The sequence below is a fragment of the Pantherophis guttatus genome, chromosome 4 (assembly GCF_059756535.1).
Source record: "Pantherophis guttatus breed Tessera chromosome 4, ASM5975653v1, whole genome shotgun sequence".
Taxonomy (NCBI): Eukaryota; Metazoa; Chordata; class Lepidosauria; order Squamata; family Colubridae; genus Pantherophis; species Pantherophis guttatus.
Genome location: NC_142066.1, coordinates 135,672,878 through 135,695,944, shown reverse-complemented (window position 1 = coordinate 135,695,944; position 23,067 = coordinate 135,672,878). Strand labels below are relative to the sequence as shown.

General features: G+C 36.3%; 1 protein-coding gene across 6 annotated transcripts in view; it reads right to left on the bottom strand.

The window, feature by feature from the left end:
* Window positions 1–344: 344 nt before the first annotated feature.
* ADAM22 (ADAM metallopeptidase domain 22) overlaps window positions 345–23,067 on the bottom strand; it is a 146,225-nt gene continuing 123,502 nt past the window's right edge. Inside the window, exons 27-32 of one of the 6 annotated variants that reach the window (XM_034402340.3) lie at window positions 22,732–22,839; window positions 19,823–19,923; window positions 19,443–19,509; window positions 16,980–17,090; window positions 3,838–3,961; window positions 2,342–3,301 (exon numbers count right to left, since the gene is read on the bottom strand). In XM_034402340.3, coding sequence (XP_034258231.1) covers window positions 3,281–3,301; window positions 3,838–3,961; window positions 16,980–17,090; window positions 19,443–19,509; window positions 19,823–19,923; window positions 22,732–22,839 — 532 coding nt within the window. In that variant the 3' untranslated portion in view covers window positions 2,342–3,280. Of the gene's footprint in view, window positions 3,302–3,837; window positions 3,962–16,979; window positions 17,091–19,140; window positions 19,510–19,822; window positions 19,924–22,644; window positions 22,840–23,067 lie in introns of those variants that run through there. The other 5 variants (XM_034402341.3, XM_034402345.3, XM_060684509.2 and 2 more) reach the window with 5 other exon arrangements.

Sequence of the window (23,067 nt, the reverse complement as noted above, 5' to 3'; positions counted from 1 at the left end):
AACTACCATCCTTTTTTTTTTTATTGGCATTACACCTTGGATACAACCCATTTTGAGGAGCCAACCATTATCGCCCTTTTATTTCAACTGAAAGACAAGTGAAAATTTTGAAAATAGCTATGCTCTTATCATAAACACAAAACTTGAAATACACTAGCAACAGAAGTAATTGGAAGAAACATCCCTTCTAGCATTTTATCTGGACAGTAGCTTGGAATTCAAAATCTATTTGCCAACTTTCATTGTCTTGGATTTATTCACACTTTTGCTGATTGGCATCCATCACTTTTTTTACATACCAAGACAATTCAAGCTTATAAGCAGAGAAATTCTGCACTAGACCATAGAAATAAACGCCAGTTTATTAAAATTATATTTCATTTTACATTAAAATTATTAACTGTCAGGGTATTAACAAATGTTAGCCATTATCAAATAATGGTCAATGACAATGTCTACAAATTAACTACAGAGGATGATTATTTTCTCAGTGAACAACCTACAATCACCTCAATTCTCACATTACATTCAGTTCTGTCCGAAAAGGAAAAGGGAAGGAAAAAACCCACTTCCTTTGTCTTAGTAATTTAAATGGAAGACAGCAACAATGTCATTTTCTAACAACACATGGACTTACATCAAGCCAAAGATCCAAAAAGGCACATGTTAAGCTTCTAAAAATTAGCAAGAATCAAAAGTGATGGGGAAGATTAGCTCTACTATAGGTTTCCTTTAACTTGTGAGGAGAGCCTTTTGACTTTGACTGGAAGGGCAGCGCAGAGCGTTGATTCAAAGTCAATGAAATGAAAGAAAAAGACTTATAATGGTAATTAAACTTCATCAGGCCTTACTTCAGCAGTCATCCTTCACGTCCCTGCCTCACGCTATATATTTGCAAAATGAAACATTTATATATATTCTTTTATAATCTTTTAAACATTCTCTTATGGATGAATTTCCATTATGCATTTTTGTTCCTATTTAGTACAAATCAAAATACTTACCAAAACCTTATGCCACTTTCTAGAGACTGCTATGACTGCAAAGCCAGTTTTGTATAAATATAACTGGCAAAGTCGTATAAATATAATACCTTTAAAGTTTTACATAATTTACAGTTGAAAACTTTAGAATAGAACCTTTTCTCCTTGTAGAATTGACATTCTCAAAAAAGTGTAATTTCCTACAGTAAGTCCAGTTACACAACAGAAGGCCATATATGGCACTTCACATACAGAAGGAATTATGCGAAAGAGGTAGAAGATTCAGAAAAACAAATGACATTCCTATCCAAATACTGTCAAATATTAAATGATACTATATGCCTAAGAATGCTTTTAATGTTAAGATTTTGCAAGAACCAGTAGGCAGACCCCTTAGATCCTATCCATGCAATATTGCCAATATTGTCCTTCCGTTATGGCATGATAAGGCAATTATTTTTTCCAAATCTCCTCCATAATAGAATATTAAAGCAGAACACACAGTGCTAAATAATGCTCAGATCCGACATACATATATTATGAATTCTACTATCCCAAAGTTTCGTATCTAAATCTTGCTTATGAGCAGCTGGTGAAAAGAACTCTATACCAAAGACATATGGACAATGGTAATTATTTTAACTCATCATAATTTGGATATGAAATTAGCAAGAGGGCATTGAAATCCTTGGGATATTCAATCTTTTTCTGTATACATGTTTGACTATTTTTCTCTTTTTATATTGTATGCCTCATATCATCTGAAACTCCTTACAGGCATAACTCTTCTATGAAAAACTGACAACCTCCCACAATGCTTATTTCCTAGAAGCTTCACAAAAATGCTGCTTTCTGATGACTCCTGTTGTCCATTATTCTCCCTTATCCTATCCAAATAGAAATTATGAGAATCCTCCAGTCATTCCAGCAGAAAAGCACATCATTATACAACTGCACAGAGATGAATTATCTCTGGTCATCCAGTCAAGCATTTGAACATTTCTTATTTGGCCAAAACATGTACAAGCTTACACAGTTATTATATGATTACTTGGTTAAAAAGTGAAATTGAACTGGGTGGTTAAGACGAGTAGATTTCAAAAAGTAGGTATTTAATATGTACAGCAGATACAATGTTTTGACCAACTTCACATTAATGGCTGATGTTCCAAATAGGTAAAAATGGGTTCCATGTGGTTCCAGATTTATTCAATTGATTTTAATGGGAAGAGGAAAACAATCTGTGTTCTCAAAATTTTAGACACATTCTAGACCCTTTGTTCCAGTTCTTCTTAGAACACGAGGCAAAGTTTAATTCTAAATGGCACTTTGATGAATTAGATAGAAGGGCTGGGTAATTTTGATAGAAAATCAGTTTTGAGAAAAAAAATGAAAAACAAAGCACTATAATTGCCAACTTTTCCTCCTGCAGTGCTGTTTCTTTAATGCCAGATATCATACATACCTTATATCCAACTAGGCTATTGGTCCATCTATCTCACTATTATCAAACAGAGGCTATTAGTACTTTCCTGGTTTTTCAATGAATTATTTTGTTTCTATTGGCAGATAAAATTGAACCTGAGACCTTTGCATGCAGCTAAGCTATATTCATGAACCTGCCATGAAATATCTAACTTGACTCCTAAGTTTTGTAGCACGCTTTTCAGGCAAAAACCTAACTACAGTGCTCATATTTCACAACTGTCTACAAATAGCTTTTTTACTGAGAATGTAATTGTAACAGGTTAAAAAAATCACTGTTTTCTTGTTGAAGTTGTTGTCAAATATTTTGTCTTTTTAGAACCCAGCTGTGGGGAAAAAACATCTTATTCCTGCATGCTAACTCTACTACAGTAAAATGAGTAACCCCTTACACATGGATAGTGGCAAACAGAGGTTCATGCACACAGCATAAATGATTATGTACCAAATTCTGAATCACTCTCTTTTAGATATCTGGGGACATGTTAGACCAGGAAAAAACACCATTGGGATTTCAAAAGCAGTATCTGAATGTCTATATAATATCTGACATCATGCACAGTATCTTAGCATGTTCAGTTCTGTCTATATCAGGTTAATATCTTTATTTGTAATTCACAAAACTTGAATCAGCTGTAGAAAATCAGTGTCTTCCTTCAACGGGAGAACTCGCTTATCCTGTTGAGTATCTGTATCTTTGCTCCATCCAGTTGTCTGCTGAGCAGATGAATGTTCAGTGATTCAGTGATGCTGAATTTATATAAAATTTGAAGTAAATAGTTCTGGTGACAGCTCAGGTGAAAGCTAAATACTTAAATGGATGTCTCCCATAGCTGTAAAAAAAAAAAAGAAAAAATAATACCTACTTGTAGGACAGTATTTGTTGCTTATGCAATAGGAAAACCTGCACCAGTTTGATAGCTTTCGGTTCAGTGGAACTGCAACCCTTGCCACTTCCCAGACAGATGGAAATGCATCACCAGAAACAGTTTCTTCAGAAATGGGATTTAGTTTTGCTTTCTTGTTTGACAATACCCCCCAAATGTGCCTGTAAAAGTATGTTGCCAATGGTGGGGAACGCAATGAAATGTAGTGGTCAGAGCCATCTTCTCTTTTTGATCCTGCTCTCTGCATCAACAGAAACAGGGTAATCTTATTTCTAGTAGGAATAATTTAGTGTCTGATGTTCTAATTTTCTCTATAGGAGCGCAGTGACTGTGGGCCTTTGCTTGCCCATTCCTGCTTGTCTATTTTTAAAATACTCAGCTGATCCAGGTTTCGATTTCAGCCCAATCACAGAGCAAAGACCTCTTACCCGTGCCCAAACAGATAGCCCTTCCACTAAAACCAAATAAGAAGTCAAGCATACCCTGGCACTAGCTCTGTGGGCCTTCTTCTCCTCATCAGGCAATGGAGGCATGGGATATGGATACTTTCTGCTGGAAGCAATGGAGCCAGTAGATGATGATGGGGATTTTGCAGGGGAAAGAGTCCTGGAGGACAGAGACAGAAAAGAGACACAAAATGTCATGGGACAACAGAAATTGCAACCGACTGAAAGCTTTGCTAAGAATCTCAGATAAATCATTTCTTTCTACAAGGAGAACTAATGGCATCTAAGCCATCATTTAGGGAAGCAGTTTCCAAGCTCTATCTCTGTCCACATTTCTTGAGGACAAGAAATGTCCACATTTCTTGAGGACATTTAGTTCATATTAGTCCAAACTCTGGAAGAGAGGACCCTGCCCTTTCTCAGCCATGAAGCAACATGAAGCAACATGAAGCAACATGTAATTTCTTACCATTTTTGCCATCAAATGATAAGGAGAAATTATTATGCTGTCATCATTTACAGAAATGAAAGCAAAACAAGCCAATGTTAGTTTATATTATTGTTAAGAAGTGCAACTATAAATAATTTTGCCTCACACTTTGACTCACATCGGATGGCTTCAAGAAAGTATTCTTCCACTCAGATAAAGAAAATAATACTCGTCTACCTTATGGAACAATCAGTATGGATTTTCTGAAGCCATATATATACTCATATATATATATATGAACTATTGGTCTATCTTCTAAGCAGCCTTTGGCAATCTGATACTGGAGTTCCCACATTGGCCATGATTGCGATCAGTGTCTCATAATTGTGGCCACTGTGATTATGGCCACTGTTTCCACTAGGAGACACCAGATTGGGGAAACTTGTTTTGAAACCCTAGTAAAAGTTATTATTCCATGCAATAAAATGATTGCTTTTAGATGTTTTGGAGTTGCTTGAGAAAATACAAATTAAAATATTGAAGAGATAATTGACATTAGAGAGGGGCAACCTTTTAGTGGCGGAGTGTCTCATTCAACATTTGAGAGAGTATTAACAGATCCAAAAAAGGTGCAGCCATATTATGCATATGGCATATAAACTTTTAGGTTTTTGTTTCGTTTTAGGACTTCCACAGCAATATTTTGTTTCTCATTTCAAAAGGACAGGAAACAATGCACTTGACTTGCATCAGCCATGGTCAAGGGGTCTCAAAAGCTGCAAAGAGAAGACTGTCAGACCTAGAAGCCATCTTTCTACCTTTGTGCCTTCAGGCTTCAGGCCTGCCACAAATCCTACTGTGGGAAATTGGGAGAGGGGATTGCATAGAGGGAAGAAAATATGTAGTCACAATAAAATTCTTTATAGAAAGTCAAGGCCATTGTGCCCTGCATCTGTGGTGAGAAGAATGAGCAGGTATCTTCTGTTCCGGACAGTACCTGATTGGATGTGTGATGGACATGTGGGAGAGAGGCAAGTTCTTGAACTTTCCTTTGGGTGTGGAAAACCCAGAGCCTGTCAGATTCAGGTTAATGTCAAGGTTCCAAGTAACACCCCCAATGAAATCAAACTCCGAGGCTTGAAGTTCCTCAAAGCTAACTTTTATTAGAGATGTCATATTGGGCCATCTGGGAAAACCTGAATCTGACAGCTTCCGAGTTTTCCACACCCAAAAGAAAGTTCAAGACCTTGCCCCTCTCCATGTCCACCACACATCCAATCAGGTACTGTCCAGAACAGAAGATACCTCCTCATTTTTCTCAATGCCTTGACTTTCTATAAAGAATTTTATTGTGACTACATATTTTCTTCCCTCTACGCAATCCCCCCTCCCAATTTCCCACAATAGGATTTGTGGCAAGCCTAAAGCCTGAAGGCACAAAGTAGAAAGATAGCTTCCAGGTCTGACAAAGACTTAGGTATTTAGGCTGCAGTTTTCCACTTGTGATCTACCCCAATCCAATTTATACTGATAACATTGTGTACAGGTAGTCCTTGATTTACAACCATAATGCAGCCTGCCCATTAGGGTCGTAAATTGTAACAATCATAAAATCGATCATCATCTGATTGTCCTGATTTTAGTTTTTTGCAGTATTTGTTAAGTGAACACATTGATCGGAATGGGCATGGTTTTCCCCCAAAAAACAGAAGTACTGGATTTTCAACAAAACCATTGTAAAACAGTCGTGTGACTAGAGAATGCTACAAACAGCCATAACTATGGCTGTGTTGCAAAATACTCAAAGTGCAGTCATGTAGCTGGGAGGGAAGGGAGTGACTGTCAGAACTTTGGATTTGAATTTTAAGTCCCCTTTTTCAGGTAGATCTTAACTTTGAACAGTCACTAAGCGACTGCTCATAAGTCAAAGACTACCTGTACCTACATCAATGTACCTCAGACTTTTAAAACTAGGCAATTTCGATATATTTTGGATTATAACTCCAAAGTTTCCCAGTTGATAAATCCCTGACTCTGTTAGCTGAGAATCATGATACACTCCAATGCATTAGGACAGTTCCTGGTTAGGGCCATATGAGAGAGAATTAACTCACCCAGTTCTTAAGCACCGTGTTTTAAAAGTCCAGCTCTCATTTCACATTTCCAAACTATATGTGCACAGAGTTGCAGCTCAAGTTTAGAATCAACAGAGCAGATCCATTTATCATTATGTATATAAAACAAAAACACAGACAGAGGCATGCAGTTTAAAAGTTAGAATGGTGCTTCAATCAATACACATGCAAGCATAATTTAATATGCTGTGGTTCCAGCCAATCTCGGTATCTGAGGGCATTGGGGTGGGATGGAGGGGAGAGTAGACAAATGGACTGAAAGAGAAATCAGCATTTCTGGACAAGGTGGGTCAGATAAGCAGTAGCAAGTCAACATTTACGTCACATGTAAGGCATTCTATTTTTTCCAAGTCAATAAAAAGCTTTTCACTTTTACTCACAAGGCCAGGAATGATTGATATCAGAATCAAAGGAACCAAATCCCTGGGAAAATATTATTTCTGCACCAGTCCTTAACTATGCTAAAACAGGCAAGGGATTATACTTTCGAATTCCAGGCCTAAAACATCCTACTTCTACTTACTGGATGCAATAATTTATAAAAGAACTTTATTTTATGACATGGGGCTTCTTTCCTGGAGAGAGTCCACATGATCAAATATCACCAAAGCTAGCTACCATGATCCTATGAAATTTCTAGATATAAGCAGCTGCTCTGATATTAGGCCATCTTTACAAACAACTGTATGTCATAGATGCTGTGTTGCTGCTCTGACATTAGTAGAAATGCAGTTCTTTGTAAAGGTGGCCTAATGTCAGAGCAGAAACGGGCCTTCACATGACAATGGGGGCCTTCACATCAGTAATACTGGAAGGGAACTCTAAAAAATCCTGCATTTTGATTATATGTAAGAAAATTTAAAACTTGTATTCTAGTTCTCCTATAATTCTCAACCACTCTCAAACTAATGCCTATCCGATGTGTGAGAGCTACGACTCCCAAGAATTTCTAGCCCGTAGTATATTTAGAATTGCAACTCTTCCACATGCAGAAGCAGTCACGTTGAAAAAACTATAGTAAGCTCATAAATACAACTATTAACTTACAGTACTGTCTTGTACCAAGTTATAATTAAGTTACAGTACTGAGCTTCTACCAAGCTCAAAGAATATTTTCAATGGTTGCTTCAATAGTTAAACAATAAAAGAAATTGGTGATTATTTCACTGTGGACCATTTATTTTTCATAAAGCACTTCTGTAAACATGCAATTAGTTTAGTTCAAAGATCAGCAATCTGATGCCTCCAGGTAGACTTGAATTTGCAATTAAGCCTGCTAAAGTGATTAAAACAAGGGACTATGAGAGCTGCAAAATAACTAGCGGCATAAAGCTAACTATCCCTGATTTAGGCATTATGAATCCTGCAATCATGTAACTGCTTTCCTTAGAAATATTTTTATATATTTATACAATTGTATTAGAATATCTATTGTTCTGGAACACTGGTTTAATATTGACTAACATTAACTGAAGCACCATATCTGAAAGAAAAAGACATTATTTAAGGCAGGGGTGTCAAAATCTATTTCATTGAGGGCTACATCAGGGTTGTGTTTTACCTCAGGGGGGCGGGGTGGGTGTGGCCAGTTCGACATCACTCGTGTCAGAGGCACCTGTGGTGGCTCAAACGTTCTGCCAGCAAAAGCTGGCTCCCAAGCTCCATTTTTGGCTGCAACGGCTTCCTGCAACCTCTGCCAGCTAAAATGGAGCTCACTAGGGGCCACACGCAGCCCTCCCAAGCTCCATTTTCTCTGGCAGAGGCACTATGGACGGATCCTTTGCTGTTTCCAGGGCAGCCCCATAGGCCAGATGTAAGCACCCCATGGGCCGGATCCGGCGCCTGGGCCTTGAGTTTGACACCCTTGGTTTAAGGTGTAGCAAGATTTATTGGGAATGCTAAATTCTCTACTTTGGTTATGCTTCATTAGAGTTAGATTAGATGAGAGAAATCAGCATAATGTAGGGAGAAAGGGTAAAAAGTAAAGAGCTCAATTAGTAAATTTGCTTTTTGAAGTGCCCAGAGACATAGTTCATCAATCCAGTCTAGTTCCTCCCTCAAACAATTACCCTTCAAATGCTTTGGATTTCCAGAACTGGCCAGTTCTAAGATATGAAGTCTAGCACATCTGAAAAATATTGCTTGGCAGACTGATTATGTAATTGGTCTTATCCACTATTGCATCATATATGCACACACAAAGCATCTTGCAAAAAATTATATTAGAATTGAAATGATGCAATTTCCCAAACAAATTGCTCAGGAGGTAATTTTAGACCACTGCAGAGGTTACAACTGATTATTCCAGTTGTAAATATGCTAAGATTTCCAATAACCTACTACTATGTTTAAACTTACTTGTTCAACAATTTATCCCCCGTTCTTGTTCCTAAAAGAGCACACAGTATATCAACCTTCCAGCTGCATAGCAATCTCCCTACCTGAACTCATTGATTCCCTAGATACTCTTCTGGTCTTGGGGACTTTAATCTGCCTATTCTTAGTGTGGGGTTAGACGTAGCTTGTGAATTCATGGCCACAATGGCAACTTTATCATCTCCCAAATCATTCAATGTCCATAACAGTTGTATAACAGTTGTACGCCTGACTAGTTCTTCTATCAATCTGATATAATCTGGATTTGGGTGAATTACTTGGTTTCACTGCTCTCATGGTCGACCATCATTCTCTAGATAGCCTATGGGTCGTAGATACTCCACTCCTATGCAGGAGCTGGACCTATTAACAAACCCAATTGGATTGTTCCACAGGGCCTTTTTCATGATCTGACCAAAGCCCTAGTAGCTGCTCAGAATGAGAGGATAGCCTGACTCTGGATTGGATCAGACTCAGAACTTTCCCTGATTTATGGAGGAGCAAAGGGATATAAAGTGGGGGGAAAGATACCCACAGCAAATGATAAGGAGTAAATCTGATCAAACATGAATGACAGCTACTATAGGAGGCTTATCTTGTAGCAGTAAGGGAGGAAAATGTATTTTTCCACCCTTATTGAATCCATGAATAGCCATCTAAAGACCTTGTTTTGGGTGAATACAGCCTTCTGGGAGGCAGTGTTTCACTTGCTAAACCATTGTGAAGAATATGCCAGACATTTGACAGATAAAACTGATTTGACAGATAAAATTGATCAGATCCATTCTAAGTTAGATTCTGACCTTGAAGCAAATCCTATGGAGGTGACGAGAGCTGGGCCTAGCTCTGTTATCTGAAGAGATTTTGGTTTTATTGGGCCTGGGGATTTGGAAAGGTTTCTTGTGACTGTCAGCACTGCATTAGATCCATGTCCCTCCAGAATGATCAAGGCTTGGGAGGGAGACAAGTGGGTTCAGCAGTAGTTAATTTTTCTTTAAGTGACAGAATGGTCCCACCATCTCTTCCTCAAGGGGCCATTGTTGGCACTGACCATTTTGGACAATTTTCATCCAGTTTTCCAATCTTTTCCCTGTTAGGGAAGATAGTGGTTCTGCTGCAACTTCAAGGGATGTTGGTTAACTAGAGCTCTTTCACCCAGTGGCTTAACTTTGGCACTGAGATGAAATTGATTACACTCTTTAATTATCTCTGGCGGGACCAGTGTGAAGATTGTGAATTCATCCTCTTCTTGATCTCTTGGTGGCTTTCAATGATGATATCCTTCTGGATCGGGTCCAAGAATTGAGGATGATGATTCAATGTTATGCTGGTTCTACTCTTTCTTCCAGGGTCAGTTACTGATGGTTTTGATAGGAGGAGAGCTCTCACTTTGTGACATGCTGCCCTTCTGTTTAATATCTATATAGAAGTACTATGTGATGTTATCCAACAATTTGGGGTGAGGTATCATTAGAATGCTGATGGTACAGGGCTTTATATCTCTACCCTGGGCCATCTGAGTGATACTGTGAAAATATTATCTCAGTGCTAGTGGCTGTGGGGACCTACAAAAAATTTCAACTCAACCCAAGTGGGTGGCTTTGGGTTTTAGGACCACCTGGTTCTGAGGATCTTCCATCTTTGCTTTTGGATGAGGAGGCACTGTCTCAGATAGAACTAATGCACAGTCTGGGAGTACTTTTGGACTCATGGCTCTTGCTGAAAGAGCAAGTGGCAGCGGTGCCGAAGGTGGCTTTTGTAAGCTTTGTGTTGAGCTGGTCTTTATTCATAGACTAGGGTGTCCTACTCACAGTCTTTTATGCTCTTGCAATAGCCTCTTTGGACTATTGTAGTGTACTCTATATTGGCCTACCCTTGAAGAGCATTTGGAAGTTTCAGTTGATGTGGAATGAGGTGGCACAGGGTGTTAATGATGGCATGTGACACCATTGCTGTGTTAGCTACATTGGCTGCCAGTTCTCCTCCAGATGCAATTCAAGATGGCAACAATCACTTTTTAAAACTGTAATAGCTTGGGACTAGATTATTTATAGAGTCACCTCTTCCTGATTGTTTCTACCTGTCCAATACAACAGGAGAAACATGTTGTGGGTACTATTAGCCAAAAAATATTGGCTGGCAATTAAAGAAAAGTTTTTTCTGTTGTGGTTCCTGCCCTCTGGTTCCTCCAGAATTTAGATTGCCCCCCCCCCATCCAGCTGACTTTCTGTAAGGCCTTGAAGACCTATTCCTGTGCTTGAGTCTGGGCCCCTGGATATATGATAGAGCCCATTTTTTGGTTATGCTGAAGGCCACATATGATCCTCTATGCTGAAGGCCACATATGATCCTCTACACACATATGATGTATGACAGATGGGAGGCAGTATTAATCAAATAAATAAATACTGAAAATAAGTATATAAGTATAATCTGAACCTTATTTTATGCTGCATAATCCTCTCTGTCACCCAGTTCTCTTTCTATCACTCTTATTAAAGAACTTTATATATTCTATCACAGGCTTTTTTTCATTTTTGTCTGGAGTCAATCAAACTGCAGTTCAGTCCCAAACAGAAAAATATACTAACCTCACCACCTTTAGTTTCATATAAAAGTATATGAAAGAACATAATCCATGTTTTTTTTCCTTTAATGAACCCCTTATAGATACTTATTCTTTCTGGCCTCAAGGGGGAGCTCTTATCTCTTGACGACTAGGACAAGATGATGGTAATTGTGCTGCTAGAGACTGTAGAAGAGAAATCTGCATCTCTGGTTATCAGCTTCAAACATTTGCATGAGCAAATTTCTAAATGGTAAAGACCATAGTGTTTCCATGTTTTCAAAATGTAGGAATATTAAAACAATTGTCTTCTATTATATTCAGAAAACTCACTTTCCCTGCATTGGGAAATTTGCATTTGGTTAAGTACAAAATAAAGGGACTTAGTACAGTTAACAATATGGATCTTCATCCTATCAAACTGTTTTCCTAATTTATTGGAGAAGAGAAGGGACTCTATTCTCATAAACTATATATAGGGCTCAGAACCTCAGCCTTTTTATTTATCTTAGAAATCTACTGATTAAGAGTGAACTAATGACAAACCCTAACTTTTCTACTAACTTTCCTACTAATCTTTCTTAGATCAAAACATCTGTTTTTAAATGCATTCATTTTCATGTTCTGGAATTTTATTTCTTTGAGAATTATCAATCTATCTCATTTCATAAACTTTTGAAATGTTTATGCAGATATCCTGGTCATAAAACCAAGATGTGTTTCATGTTAAGCTACCGTGTTTCCCTGAAAATAAGACCCTATCTTATATATATATATATTTTAAACCCTGAAATAAGTGCTTGGCCTTATTGCCAAGTGCTCAAAAGCCCGACTGGGCTTATTATCAGGGAAACAGGGTATTACCTGAAAGTAATCAAAGAGAAATAAAAACAAGATAGATTAAAGCAACAACTAAAAACTTATTATGTCATCTATTCTGTGTGAAACTATAAGAAAGCCATCAGATGTCAGACAAATAAAAAGGAAGTTTTGAATATTAATTCCTCATAATGCTATAGACAGAGGAACTTTAAGGAAATTGTCACTTTTATGCATCATGACACTTATCTCTGTTATCAATGTGAGAAAGTAAATGTATTGTGTGTTATGGAACATCTTGTATGAATATGGGGTTTATTTAGATGTATTTCCTTTAACTCAGGACCTCAAGGCATGATTGATAATTGATTGCAGAATGCAACGAGAACAGTATATGAAGGAATAAAACATGCACAATAATAAATGGTGTACTCAGCAAATGGTTCAATATTGAACTGGAAATAAAGCAAGAATGTATAATGTCCCCCAAGAGGTTTATAATATTTATGGATAAATGTATAAGGACAGCTTGTAACGACATTAGATGTATATCGGTTAGGAACACTTTTGTGAATGCACTTTTGTACACAGATGTTGGACAAGACTCTTGATGATTTGCAGTTAATGTTAACTTGTATGATGAAAAAGATTAAAAATAAATGTATCAAAGATCAAAGTAAACATATTTCACAGGGATGAATACTTCCACATTATATGGTAAAACATATATGGTGAATAGATGAATCGGTGCACCTAGATAGAACATTTACTAAAGATGAGAAAAGGAATGGTTAGTTTTTAAATGTGCAATGCTAATATAAAAGTAATTAATAATATGGATTCTGTTGTGAGAAAACAAAGCCTGTCAAAATAAAACATATGCAGAAAAATAAGCTACTCCCCCTTTTTGTTACATGAAAGTTAAAATTAGAGCCATCAGGACAACAGAAACTTCTCAGGCCTTCCAAAACATTGCAAGAGTGGTGCACTATTTGGAGAATGGCAGGCTCAGCTTTTTCGCAATGTTTTGGAAGACCTCAGAAGGCTTTCAAAAGCATTGCAAGAACAGCGGTAGTGGTCTTGAGGCCTGGTGTGGCTAGCAGCTGCCTCACTTAGGGCATGCCTCAGCAGCAGTGAGAGGAAGATGGGGAAAGTTAGTTGGTGGCGCAGGGCCTGCAGAGCTGGGGATTTGTGCTGTGACACTAGGGTGGCTGGCCGTAACACAGGGCTTAAAATAGAGGCCTGGGGGCAATGGTAGACGATTCTATCTGCTGAAGACCAGGCCTCTATTTCAGCCTTAGTGTGGCTGCTGCCAAGGGGTACCACTGTGCAGGGCAGCCTAAAGGGTAGACATGTGGGGAGAGATAAATGGATGGAGGGAGTTGATGCATCCTACAGTTGTTAAGTGGACAGCAAAGCGGCCAAATTTTGATTACATTACTGTGAGGCCACTGCAGTAGGCATAACCTTCGGGTGTTAAGTACCATTTGTTCAATGCTAGTTGTAACTTCAAATGGTCTCTGAACAAATGGTTGTTAAGAAAGAACTACCTGTATTTCTATTTAAGCATTAAGATAAAATTCCGCTCACAGCTGCAATTTAGCACATTTTTTTCTTTTCTTTTCTACAAGCAACTGGAAGATAATAGCATAATGTTCTAAACGTCTTCTCAAACATTTGGTTTGTTTATTGCAAGTGGAATTGACACCTAAATATAAGGGCATATAATTGCACCTTAAACACATTGTAAGTAAAGCTATTGGCTCCAATGTACTAACTTACTACCGATGCTACTTGATTAGTTGAAGACTCTGATCATGCCCTTAAAACATTATTCGGCATTAAATAAAGAGAAAGCTGCTGAAAGCTAAAGATGGTGATGGGAATGCAAGCACTGTGAGCATCATTTTCAAAAGGCTTCATTAAGGCATTCAGAAAAGAATTGTAATTGCACATTGAAGCCCCCAAAAGGCAGCCATGAACAAAGAGCCCTTGACATCTTAAAAGAAATTACTTGTATTGGAACATACAAGAGGGGTCACATAATATCTGGTGTATGCTTAAGCCGTTCTTAAAGAGTAGAGAGAATGAATTCACAAAATACCTAAAGTAGGGTCCTTCAGTGTTTTTATTCACATCTTCTACCCACTTAGCTACATTATATTCTCTTTTGAACCATGGGTTTAAATACCTGCAAAAAGCAATGGAAGGAACAAAGAAAGCAGAAGAAGAATAGAGAAATATCTGAGAACACACAGCACAAGCTCAGAAAGGATGCCTTTATCCCTCAGTAATGAAGGACTATAATTCAGTGCAAATGCTAGACAAAGAGACCCATAAGAAATATCCATTTAGAAATTAACTTAACCTTACATGTTCTATGTACTTGCCATGAATCTGTCCTTGTGTAAAGGCCATGACAACACAAGGACTATACACTTCTTAAAACTTGAAGAACTCATAATAAGCCGATTTTAATGTTACTTAGTACTCTGAGAGAGTGGAGAAAAATGAATCACAAGTAGCCAGAATAGGAAGCAGTGCATCACAACAGCATAACATGAAAATTCTATAAATCATTCCAAGGTGAACATTATTGGTAGCTAAATAGGCTAACTATGTTATTTCAAAGCCATATATTTAATCTCTATAAATATAACAAATGATTATTCATTTGGTGTCATAGAAGCCTAAGTATAAGCACCTGGATATTTAGAAATCAGATTCAGGAAGAAGCCTTGATCTTATTTTGTTGACAATAGTGTGTGTGTGTGTGTGTGTGTGTGTGTGTTTTGTTTTTGTTTTTCCTTCTATTATTTCTAGGAATAAAATTATTGTAGGAAGAAAGAGAAGATCTTATTCGTTTGCCAAATATGGATTCTTTGACTGATCCATTCTTAGAATTCCTTCTTAAACATCAATTTTTCCTGGATTATATGACAGCTGTTCTCGAACAATAGTCTACATAACTAGACACTCCAAATATTTTATTTTTTCTATGTCACTGAAGAAAAATATATGGAAAAGTTTAAGAAAATAGCTGATTCCCTTCTGGTAATCAGTACTGCTACATATGCTACTAATTGTTGCTAGCCATTTAATTAACACATCATAAATTTGGAGTCCATGTTTTAGACTACTAAGTCAGGGCATATATCTTAGTATCCCAAAAAGATACTAAATAACAATACAATAATTTAGATAGACTATAATTTTATGTTCACTGATTTCTCAAATGAATCCTTCTGAAAGCAGTAGAATTATTCATTTGGAACAGTCTTCTTCTGTATACAAGCTACCCCTACATAAGAGGTAAAACATGGTCTCTGCTGTACAGGCATGAAAAAGCTAGCCAATTGTTGCACAAATTGCATGTAGACAAAATATGCTGCTGATCACTACCATATGCAACACATTTGAAAGTTAAAACATCCACTTAGGACTAATTGCTTTTTCAATGTTCAGTGTAACTAATTATACGGGAGCATTTCATAATTTAGCACAGAAAAGGGCAATTTAATGTTCTTTAAGTACCTTGGATTAGAAATCTCATGGTTTCTTGCTCTTTACTGTGATACTGAAACTCATGTGAGTTGAAATTTAGAACTAACAGGGACAAGGTGCTTATTTCAACATAGATTCATGTCATTCTCACCATTCTCCTATCCCTTTAGATGGCCATATTTTAAAACCCTTGGTAAGTGTCACCATATTGGGGAAACAGGTGGCATAAAAATTTAATAAATAAATAATAAAAAATAAACCTGCCACCGTTTTTGTTGAGTTTAGTAGAGCTTGCATTCTTAAAATAAATCAAACCCAGACTAGCTTAGTTTGTTAAATCCATCGCTCCAATATTATTAGGATAATAGCTGTCCAAACTGCAACATTCCTTCCCACTCCCATCGCGTAAGCACAAACATAGCATCAATTTTCTATCAGCCATGACTGCATCTAATTAACAATAGCTTTAAAATAAAAAGAAGTGCTTGATGTTTTCCAGCTCAGTTGCTAATTAAAAAGTACAAGTTAAAAGTATAACCGCAGGGCAATTTGCTAGGAAAGGAAAGGCACACCCAGCAGGACACTCTGTGCTAATTCTTGCCACTGCTGCGGCAAGATGCAAAAACAAACGCCCAACCTTCAATCTATACATTTTATTGGAAAGATTTATTTGATAAACATGAAGCACTCCTTATCTGGATTTTGTAACGCAAAAAGATAAAGTTAGCATGGCAACAAAACATGCAGCCATTTAAACAATAGAGTTATGAGGCATGTTCGTACACAACCATTTAACTTTTCTAATCCTAATGATCAACCTGCACTTATAATTTAATATCAAGCCAGTTTGCAGAATTAGAACAGGTTAAAAATTCATCTCTGGGGTAACTGTGCATCAGTCATCATTGATACAGAGCAATGTTCCTCAACCTCAGCAACCTTAAGATGGGTGAACTTCAGCTCCCAGAATTCCCCAGGAACCATGTAAGCTGAGGAATTCTAGGAGTTAAGGTCGACCCATCTTAAATTTGCTGAGGTTGAAAAACAGTGATCTAAAATAACCTGTCTGATCAGATGGTAAAACTTTGCGTGAAATGCCTTAAACTAAATCAATGGCTTTAATTGGCTTGAGCACAACATGCAATAATGCAAGGACCCTAGACTTTACAATCATGTAGGAGAGGGAAAATTATATATCAGGCCAGCAAGGAACAGGGCTTAGCTAGCACTGCCATCAGCAGAAGCTGATCAAAATCCAAGCAATCAAAATTCTTCATCACAGTAAAATTTTGGAAAAGGAACTTTGGGTAAAAGTGGCTGCCAAACTAGAAAGGCAGTTGAAACTGACCTGTGATTCCGATTCCCTGTTTGGGAGTGGTGAGAATCCCCCTGGCTTATGCCTTGGGGTGGGATTTGATTGGTGTGGGAAAGCCCAGGCTCAGAAGCATGGGATACCCTGCTGCAAAAACACAATATATAATAGAAGAAAATCTAAGCCAAAGTCTATATAGTTTATAACAATGAGGAAGATGCACATCTAATGGTAAAGTTAGTTTAAATTAACAGACAGCCAGTATGAATACTTGGGACATGCTTTAACACATGCTTTTATGCAATTATAAATGTTCTGGTTTTCATATTTGAACAATCTATATGACCATCCATTTATTTTTGCAGGCATTGGAATGAAATATATTTTACTAGGGTCAACATTTAACCAACAAAGGAAAAACTACTGCAGAAATTGTTTTTCCCAGCCAGAAATGATCTTCCATTTCACTAATACACCAAGAAATGGTGTATTGATTCAAGAAAAATGGTTGCTTTATAACTTTGGCCTTTGCAGTCATCAAGGCAATATATTTCTGTTCCTACAGCCACTTCATAAAAGCTAAAGAGAGATCTGATGGTATTTTCACTAACTGCAGTCAATCATATTGTAAGGCATTTTTACTGTGTAAAAATGGGCTGCTTCCCCTACTTTCATGCTGCCCATTTCCTCCACTGCTATAATTCTAAAGAGGAATCTGGAAGCATTCTCATCCATGTTCAATTACCAGTTGAGTATCCTAAGCTGAAGAAAATGTGATTACTCTTGATTATGTGATTACTCTTGAAAATGTGATTACTCTTAAACTACAGTTTGCTCTGAATATGGCAACTGCACACTATGGTTTGTTGAAACTAGAAATGAAAATTATTAAACTCTTACATCTAGAAGAAAATGTTTAAGGCAGGGAAAAGTTCTGCCCAATCTTTGATTTAGCATAATATCCAAAGTCATCCACTGCTTTAACAAAGAACCATTGTCTTAAAATAAAACCACCAAAATAGTTTTAACAAAATAGTGGGGAACAGTTCATATGCATCTGCAAAGAATGGCCAGAGGTTATGGAATTTATTTCTCAGAGGAATGGATGACTTGTTGTACCTTTCAATCCAGTGACAACAGCTTTGATGTTGGCTTATTTACAGCAACATTTAGTCATTTATACCTAGATTAAATTATTTAAAGTACTGCAATTGAATCCTTCCACACAATATATGAATTGCCTAGTTTGGTACTGGTATTTACATCTTAGATTTGCCCAAACTATGGCTACCAGATCTGGATTCCAAAAATCCAGACAGTAAAAAATTATAATGAATGTTCAATATCTCCTTGACATTTTCAGTTGGTTGTCTACATTTTTGCAGTCCACTTCTGATAAGTGGAACTCAAAACAAGTGATTTTTTAAAAAATCTTATAGAGTGAAACATTATCTCCCCTACTATTGTCTTTGAGATGAAACATTTGGGTTATTTTTACAAGAAAAGCTTCTCTGCACAATCAATAACATTCACTGAAATGGTTGTCTTGTATTATTCTAAATAATGTATTAAACTGTATAACTAATGGGAGAAAATGACAGACAGGACAGAAATGGTTCCAGAAACAAAGTATAAGCAGCTTGCAGATTTCTTAAAATATTTCAAGAAACATCACAAAAGAAATTCACAATATGAAATGATTCCCAATGTGATTTTAATAGATTACCCTGCCCCAATATACTTTATTTCTTTACAAAAAAAAAGTCACTATAATGTTATCAAATAATTATTTGGAAACATTATGGAGAAATTTTGAACTATGATTCCTGACTAACTTTTTTTCCTATTACATGACAGTACTGAATAGTTATTTGCACTAAATCAATCAAGAACCAACTTTGATCGCAGAATATTAAAATACTGTTTGCCATTATTCAGAATGATGAAGCAACCTAGGAGAATGTGTCTAGGGATTCAGCATTATAGAACAAGATTAAATGGGTAATCAATATGGTAAATGTCAATTGATCGATCATCTGTTGTTCCTTTTTGCAGGAAAAATACCCCAAAATAACAAATTGGATTCCTATAGCCCACTATTTGATAGCTATTTACCTGATAATGTCTTGGGAATCCCACAGGCTGATTTTTGCAAAGAGATCTCCAGGAGCTGCTAAATAATTTTTCTCCACTCAGATTTTCTTATTTCTAAAATAAGTTTATTTCCCCCAAAGATGAGATGACAAGAAATAAGGGAAATAAGGAGACAAATAACAAAAGTATTTCAAAAGGAAAATGGCAGGGGGAACGTCTTCTCCCTTAACTAAAACTCTGATTTCCTACTTTAAAACACAAAATGCTGTTTACCAGCAGGTACTTTTATTGAAAACATAAGTAACTATTAAGGGTCCATATCAAATATTTAAAAGAAGGAATGGAAACAAAATGTAGTTTGAGAGCTTTTCTGTTTTCCTTTTTCAACTAAAAGGCCAAACTTACTCAGTTGAATTAGACCGTGGCCTAAATCTTTTGCCTTTGACTTTCTTTCTGTTGCCTCCTATATTACCTGAAAGAGATCAAAACATAATAGTAAAAAAAGATAATAGTAAATTATAATTTTGGAATTCAGGCATTCAGCAGTCCTAAAGATACATACACAATGTATTTAGATTCAGGGCATACCCATTTAAATCAAACTATGCTTTGTCTTAGGGTCAGTTTAGAATCTAGCCAAATCCTTGATAAAAGAGAAAAAAGAGAAGCCAAACATCAAATTTTTAAAATTCTGTTATGCTCTAATCCATCTAAGAAACAATCTAACTTCTTTAGATAATCATGACTCATTGAAATCTGTCCTGCTAAGCAAGAGTGTTTCCCACCTTGCCATGAATTACTCCTTGGTCTCCCATTTTGACAGATGTCTGAAAGATTCTTTGCATCTTGGATTCTTTCACTCCATGAATGAGATAAGCCGTTTGACCTAGGATAAAGAGCAAAATCCATACGCAATGGTTGGTTTTGGCATGTTGTTATTTCAATAATCCTATTATTAAATTACATATTAGGCTGAGGAAACTTAAAGCTTCCTCAATATCCTCAAACATGTACCAAAATTAATTAGCAATGTAGGTTAGATTTCCCATGTCCTGTAGTTTTTCTTTCATCTCAAGCACACCCAACATATCTAGGAGGCAACAGGGCATCAAAAGCTATTCTAAGCTTTGTTTACTCTGCAGAATATAAAAACTTCTGGATAATATTTGTACAGAATAATATGTTGAGGGCCAAAGTAAGCAATAAGAAGACTCAGAGAGTAAAGTAAATTGGGTGCATCCATTCTTTTTTAGATACTCTGCTTCTTCATTTTCTGTGACATAGAAACCTATAGGCAATGGTCAGAGAATTCTTATTAGAAAGCTGAAATGGATTCTTGCATATAAATTTTCAGGATTACATATGAGTTTTGTTGTTCTATAAACACTGGTTTCTCACATTCCAAAATGTAAAATATAGGAGGATCGCATACCAAGTGTTATCAGAAACAACAATCAAGCCAGCCTTCTTTAGCCGACTGGTCCCCAGATGTATCTCAACTACTATTCCTAGAATTTCTGCCAGCACAACCAGCAGGCAGAAATTCAGGAATAACTAGAGAAGGCTGAAACTAACCCTTGTTGAAAAGTATTAATATTCTGATTTCTAAGTAAAAGCTCAGCTGTTATATGTTTCAGAAGATGCAGACTTTAAAAAACATATAATGTTTCTTAAGAACTAACAACTGAAAAAGGAATTACTGGAAATAAGTAGTAGAAAACACATAATAACTATGTAATATTTAAGCAATGCCCATTTTAAAAGTCAGTCAACAATTCATAGGAAGAACAAAACGTTGGACCCCTGCAAAAGTTGTTAAAAAAATCTTAGGAAAAAGATATTCCAAAGATTTCTCAATTTATTTTCTAGAGACATTCAGGAATGGAACACTCCACATTGTTCAAATATGGTTCTCAGAAAATATTTAACATCAGTCAATTTTGTCAAACAATTCAGGACTGATTTAGAATTATTTTTCAAATAGGCATCCATCAGAAAGATCTTACTGAAGTTTAATAAAGGAAAACATCTTAATTACACGATTACTTTAGCACTATAATGTGTTCTTTACTACAGCTTTTCACCGATCTGTCCTCCAGGTACTTCAGACTAATATTCCCAGGAAAATAGGAATTTGAGACTATTGTAACATTTTCAAATAACAAAAATCTTTCTTCCTCCATTTCAGTTTCCCATTTGAATAACCACCAAAATAATTATCTGAATCGGTTATGTCTCTTTCTTTTTTAATAAAGTTACATTCATATATTGTAACTGATGTCTGTTTATTATTATGCTGCTCTAATGGTGGTTGGTCATTTATAAAGCATTAAAACACTTGGATCATTCTTGCTACTAAAAATGATGAAAAAGGAAGATATCAAAATGACTTTATCTGCTTATTATTATTAAATAGAGATAAATTTATAATTTGAAATAATGAATATATCTTTTTCAGTAAATGGAGCAATATCAAAATGACTTTATCTGCTTATTATTATTAAATAGAGATAAATTTATAATTTGAAATAATGAATATATCTTTTTCAGTAAATAGAGCGATATCCAGCTTCTAGTTAAGCCTAACACTCTGGATCTAGAATAAAATTTGAAGTTGCTGCCTTTAGTCTCCCTTTCACAGAAGAAGCCAAGGCATTTTTTGATCATTCACTGCTTAAATATTGCAAGAGGAGATAATCGGCTGAATATTAAATTTATTTTAGCAGAATCAAAGATTTATGAATATCTCTGTGACCTGATCTGTAACAGAACCATCTTTTTACAGGACAGCTGATTATAAGTAGCATTCTACTTCATGCAACATTATTGTGCATATATCTTATAAGCCAACCAAATGATTTGCTCTAAACATACATGATTGGTAAAGATGTGAAATGTAAACTGGAAATGCCAGGTAAGATAAGAACAAAAAACAGCAAAGTGGTGATAACATACAACATGTATATTCTTACATTTTGTTCATCTATTACAATTGTTAAAAGTATGGGTAAAAAAAATCCTCCATCTTTGGTTACTTGAACAAGCTATAAAATAAAGCCAATTTTGGTGTTTCATTGGCTTTAATGTTTTCATGGTATCACAGAATTGGAAAGTTTCCTGGAAAATCCACTTACTCATTGAGAATCTACAGTGCAGGATGCAAATATTACAATATCCCATGCCAAGTTCCATTCTATCTTTTCAAGTGTTGTTTGAATACAAAAATGAAAACAGGGTAATTACCACTGAACACATGTTAACAAGTGGAAATAAGCTACTTCCAAGCAGAAAATGAAGATGGCATTAGTATTAGACATTAGACTAATTAGAGAATTAGTGTTAGATGTGTCTGTGTTATCAATGGAAGACAAATTCAGCCTGAAAGACATACATTTTAGAGCTTGAAAAAAAACCCAGTTAGGTTGAGCATTCCCGTGGCTTTTGTTTTGCTTTGTTTTGTTTTTAAGTAGGATCAGAAATAATCTCACAACCTAAAATTTCCTTGAAGCTTACTTTCATCAATATTTGTGGTGCAAGAGTCAGTAATCAGAGATGGAGGAATTTCAACACAGCCCACAAAAAGAAGGAAGGAAAGAAGGAATCAAACCTGCTGCAAAACAATGAAAGGTTCTGACTAATGGAATAATGTGTGATGGAACAGGTAGAAATCTGAAAATGCGACAGAAAAGCAGACCTCTTCTTAGAACTAGATGCAGAGTTTGTGCTGACTCCAGGTGGCATGTCGCTATAAAAGGAGTCGGCCTCACCAGGCTTTTTAACATAATCTCCCTGAGGAATTTGTCTAAAGCATAATAAACATTTTGAAGTCAGTAACAACAGAATACATGCATAGGCTGAAAATACATTGACTTACTCACTATCTCTCTCTCCAGTCAAGAAAAAAGAGTTAGCAAGCGGTTAAATTATTTTATCTCACAATCACACAAATAAGACAGGTGATAGAGGAAAATAGGCATATATTCTATAGTACAAAAATGTATTTCTAAAATACATAATTGTTTAATCTTGC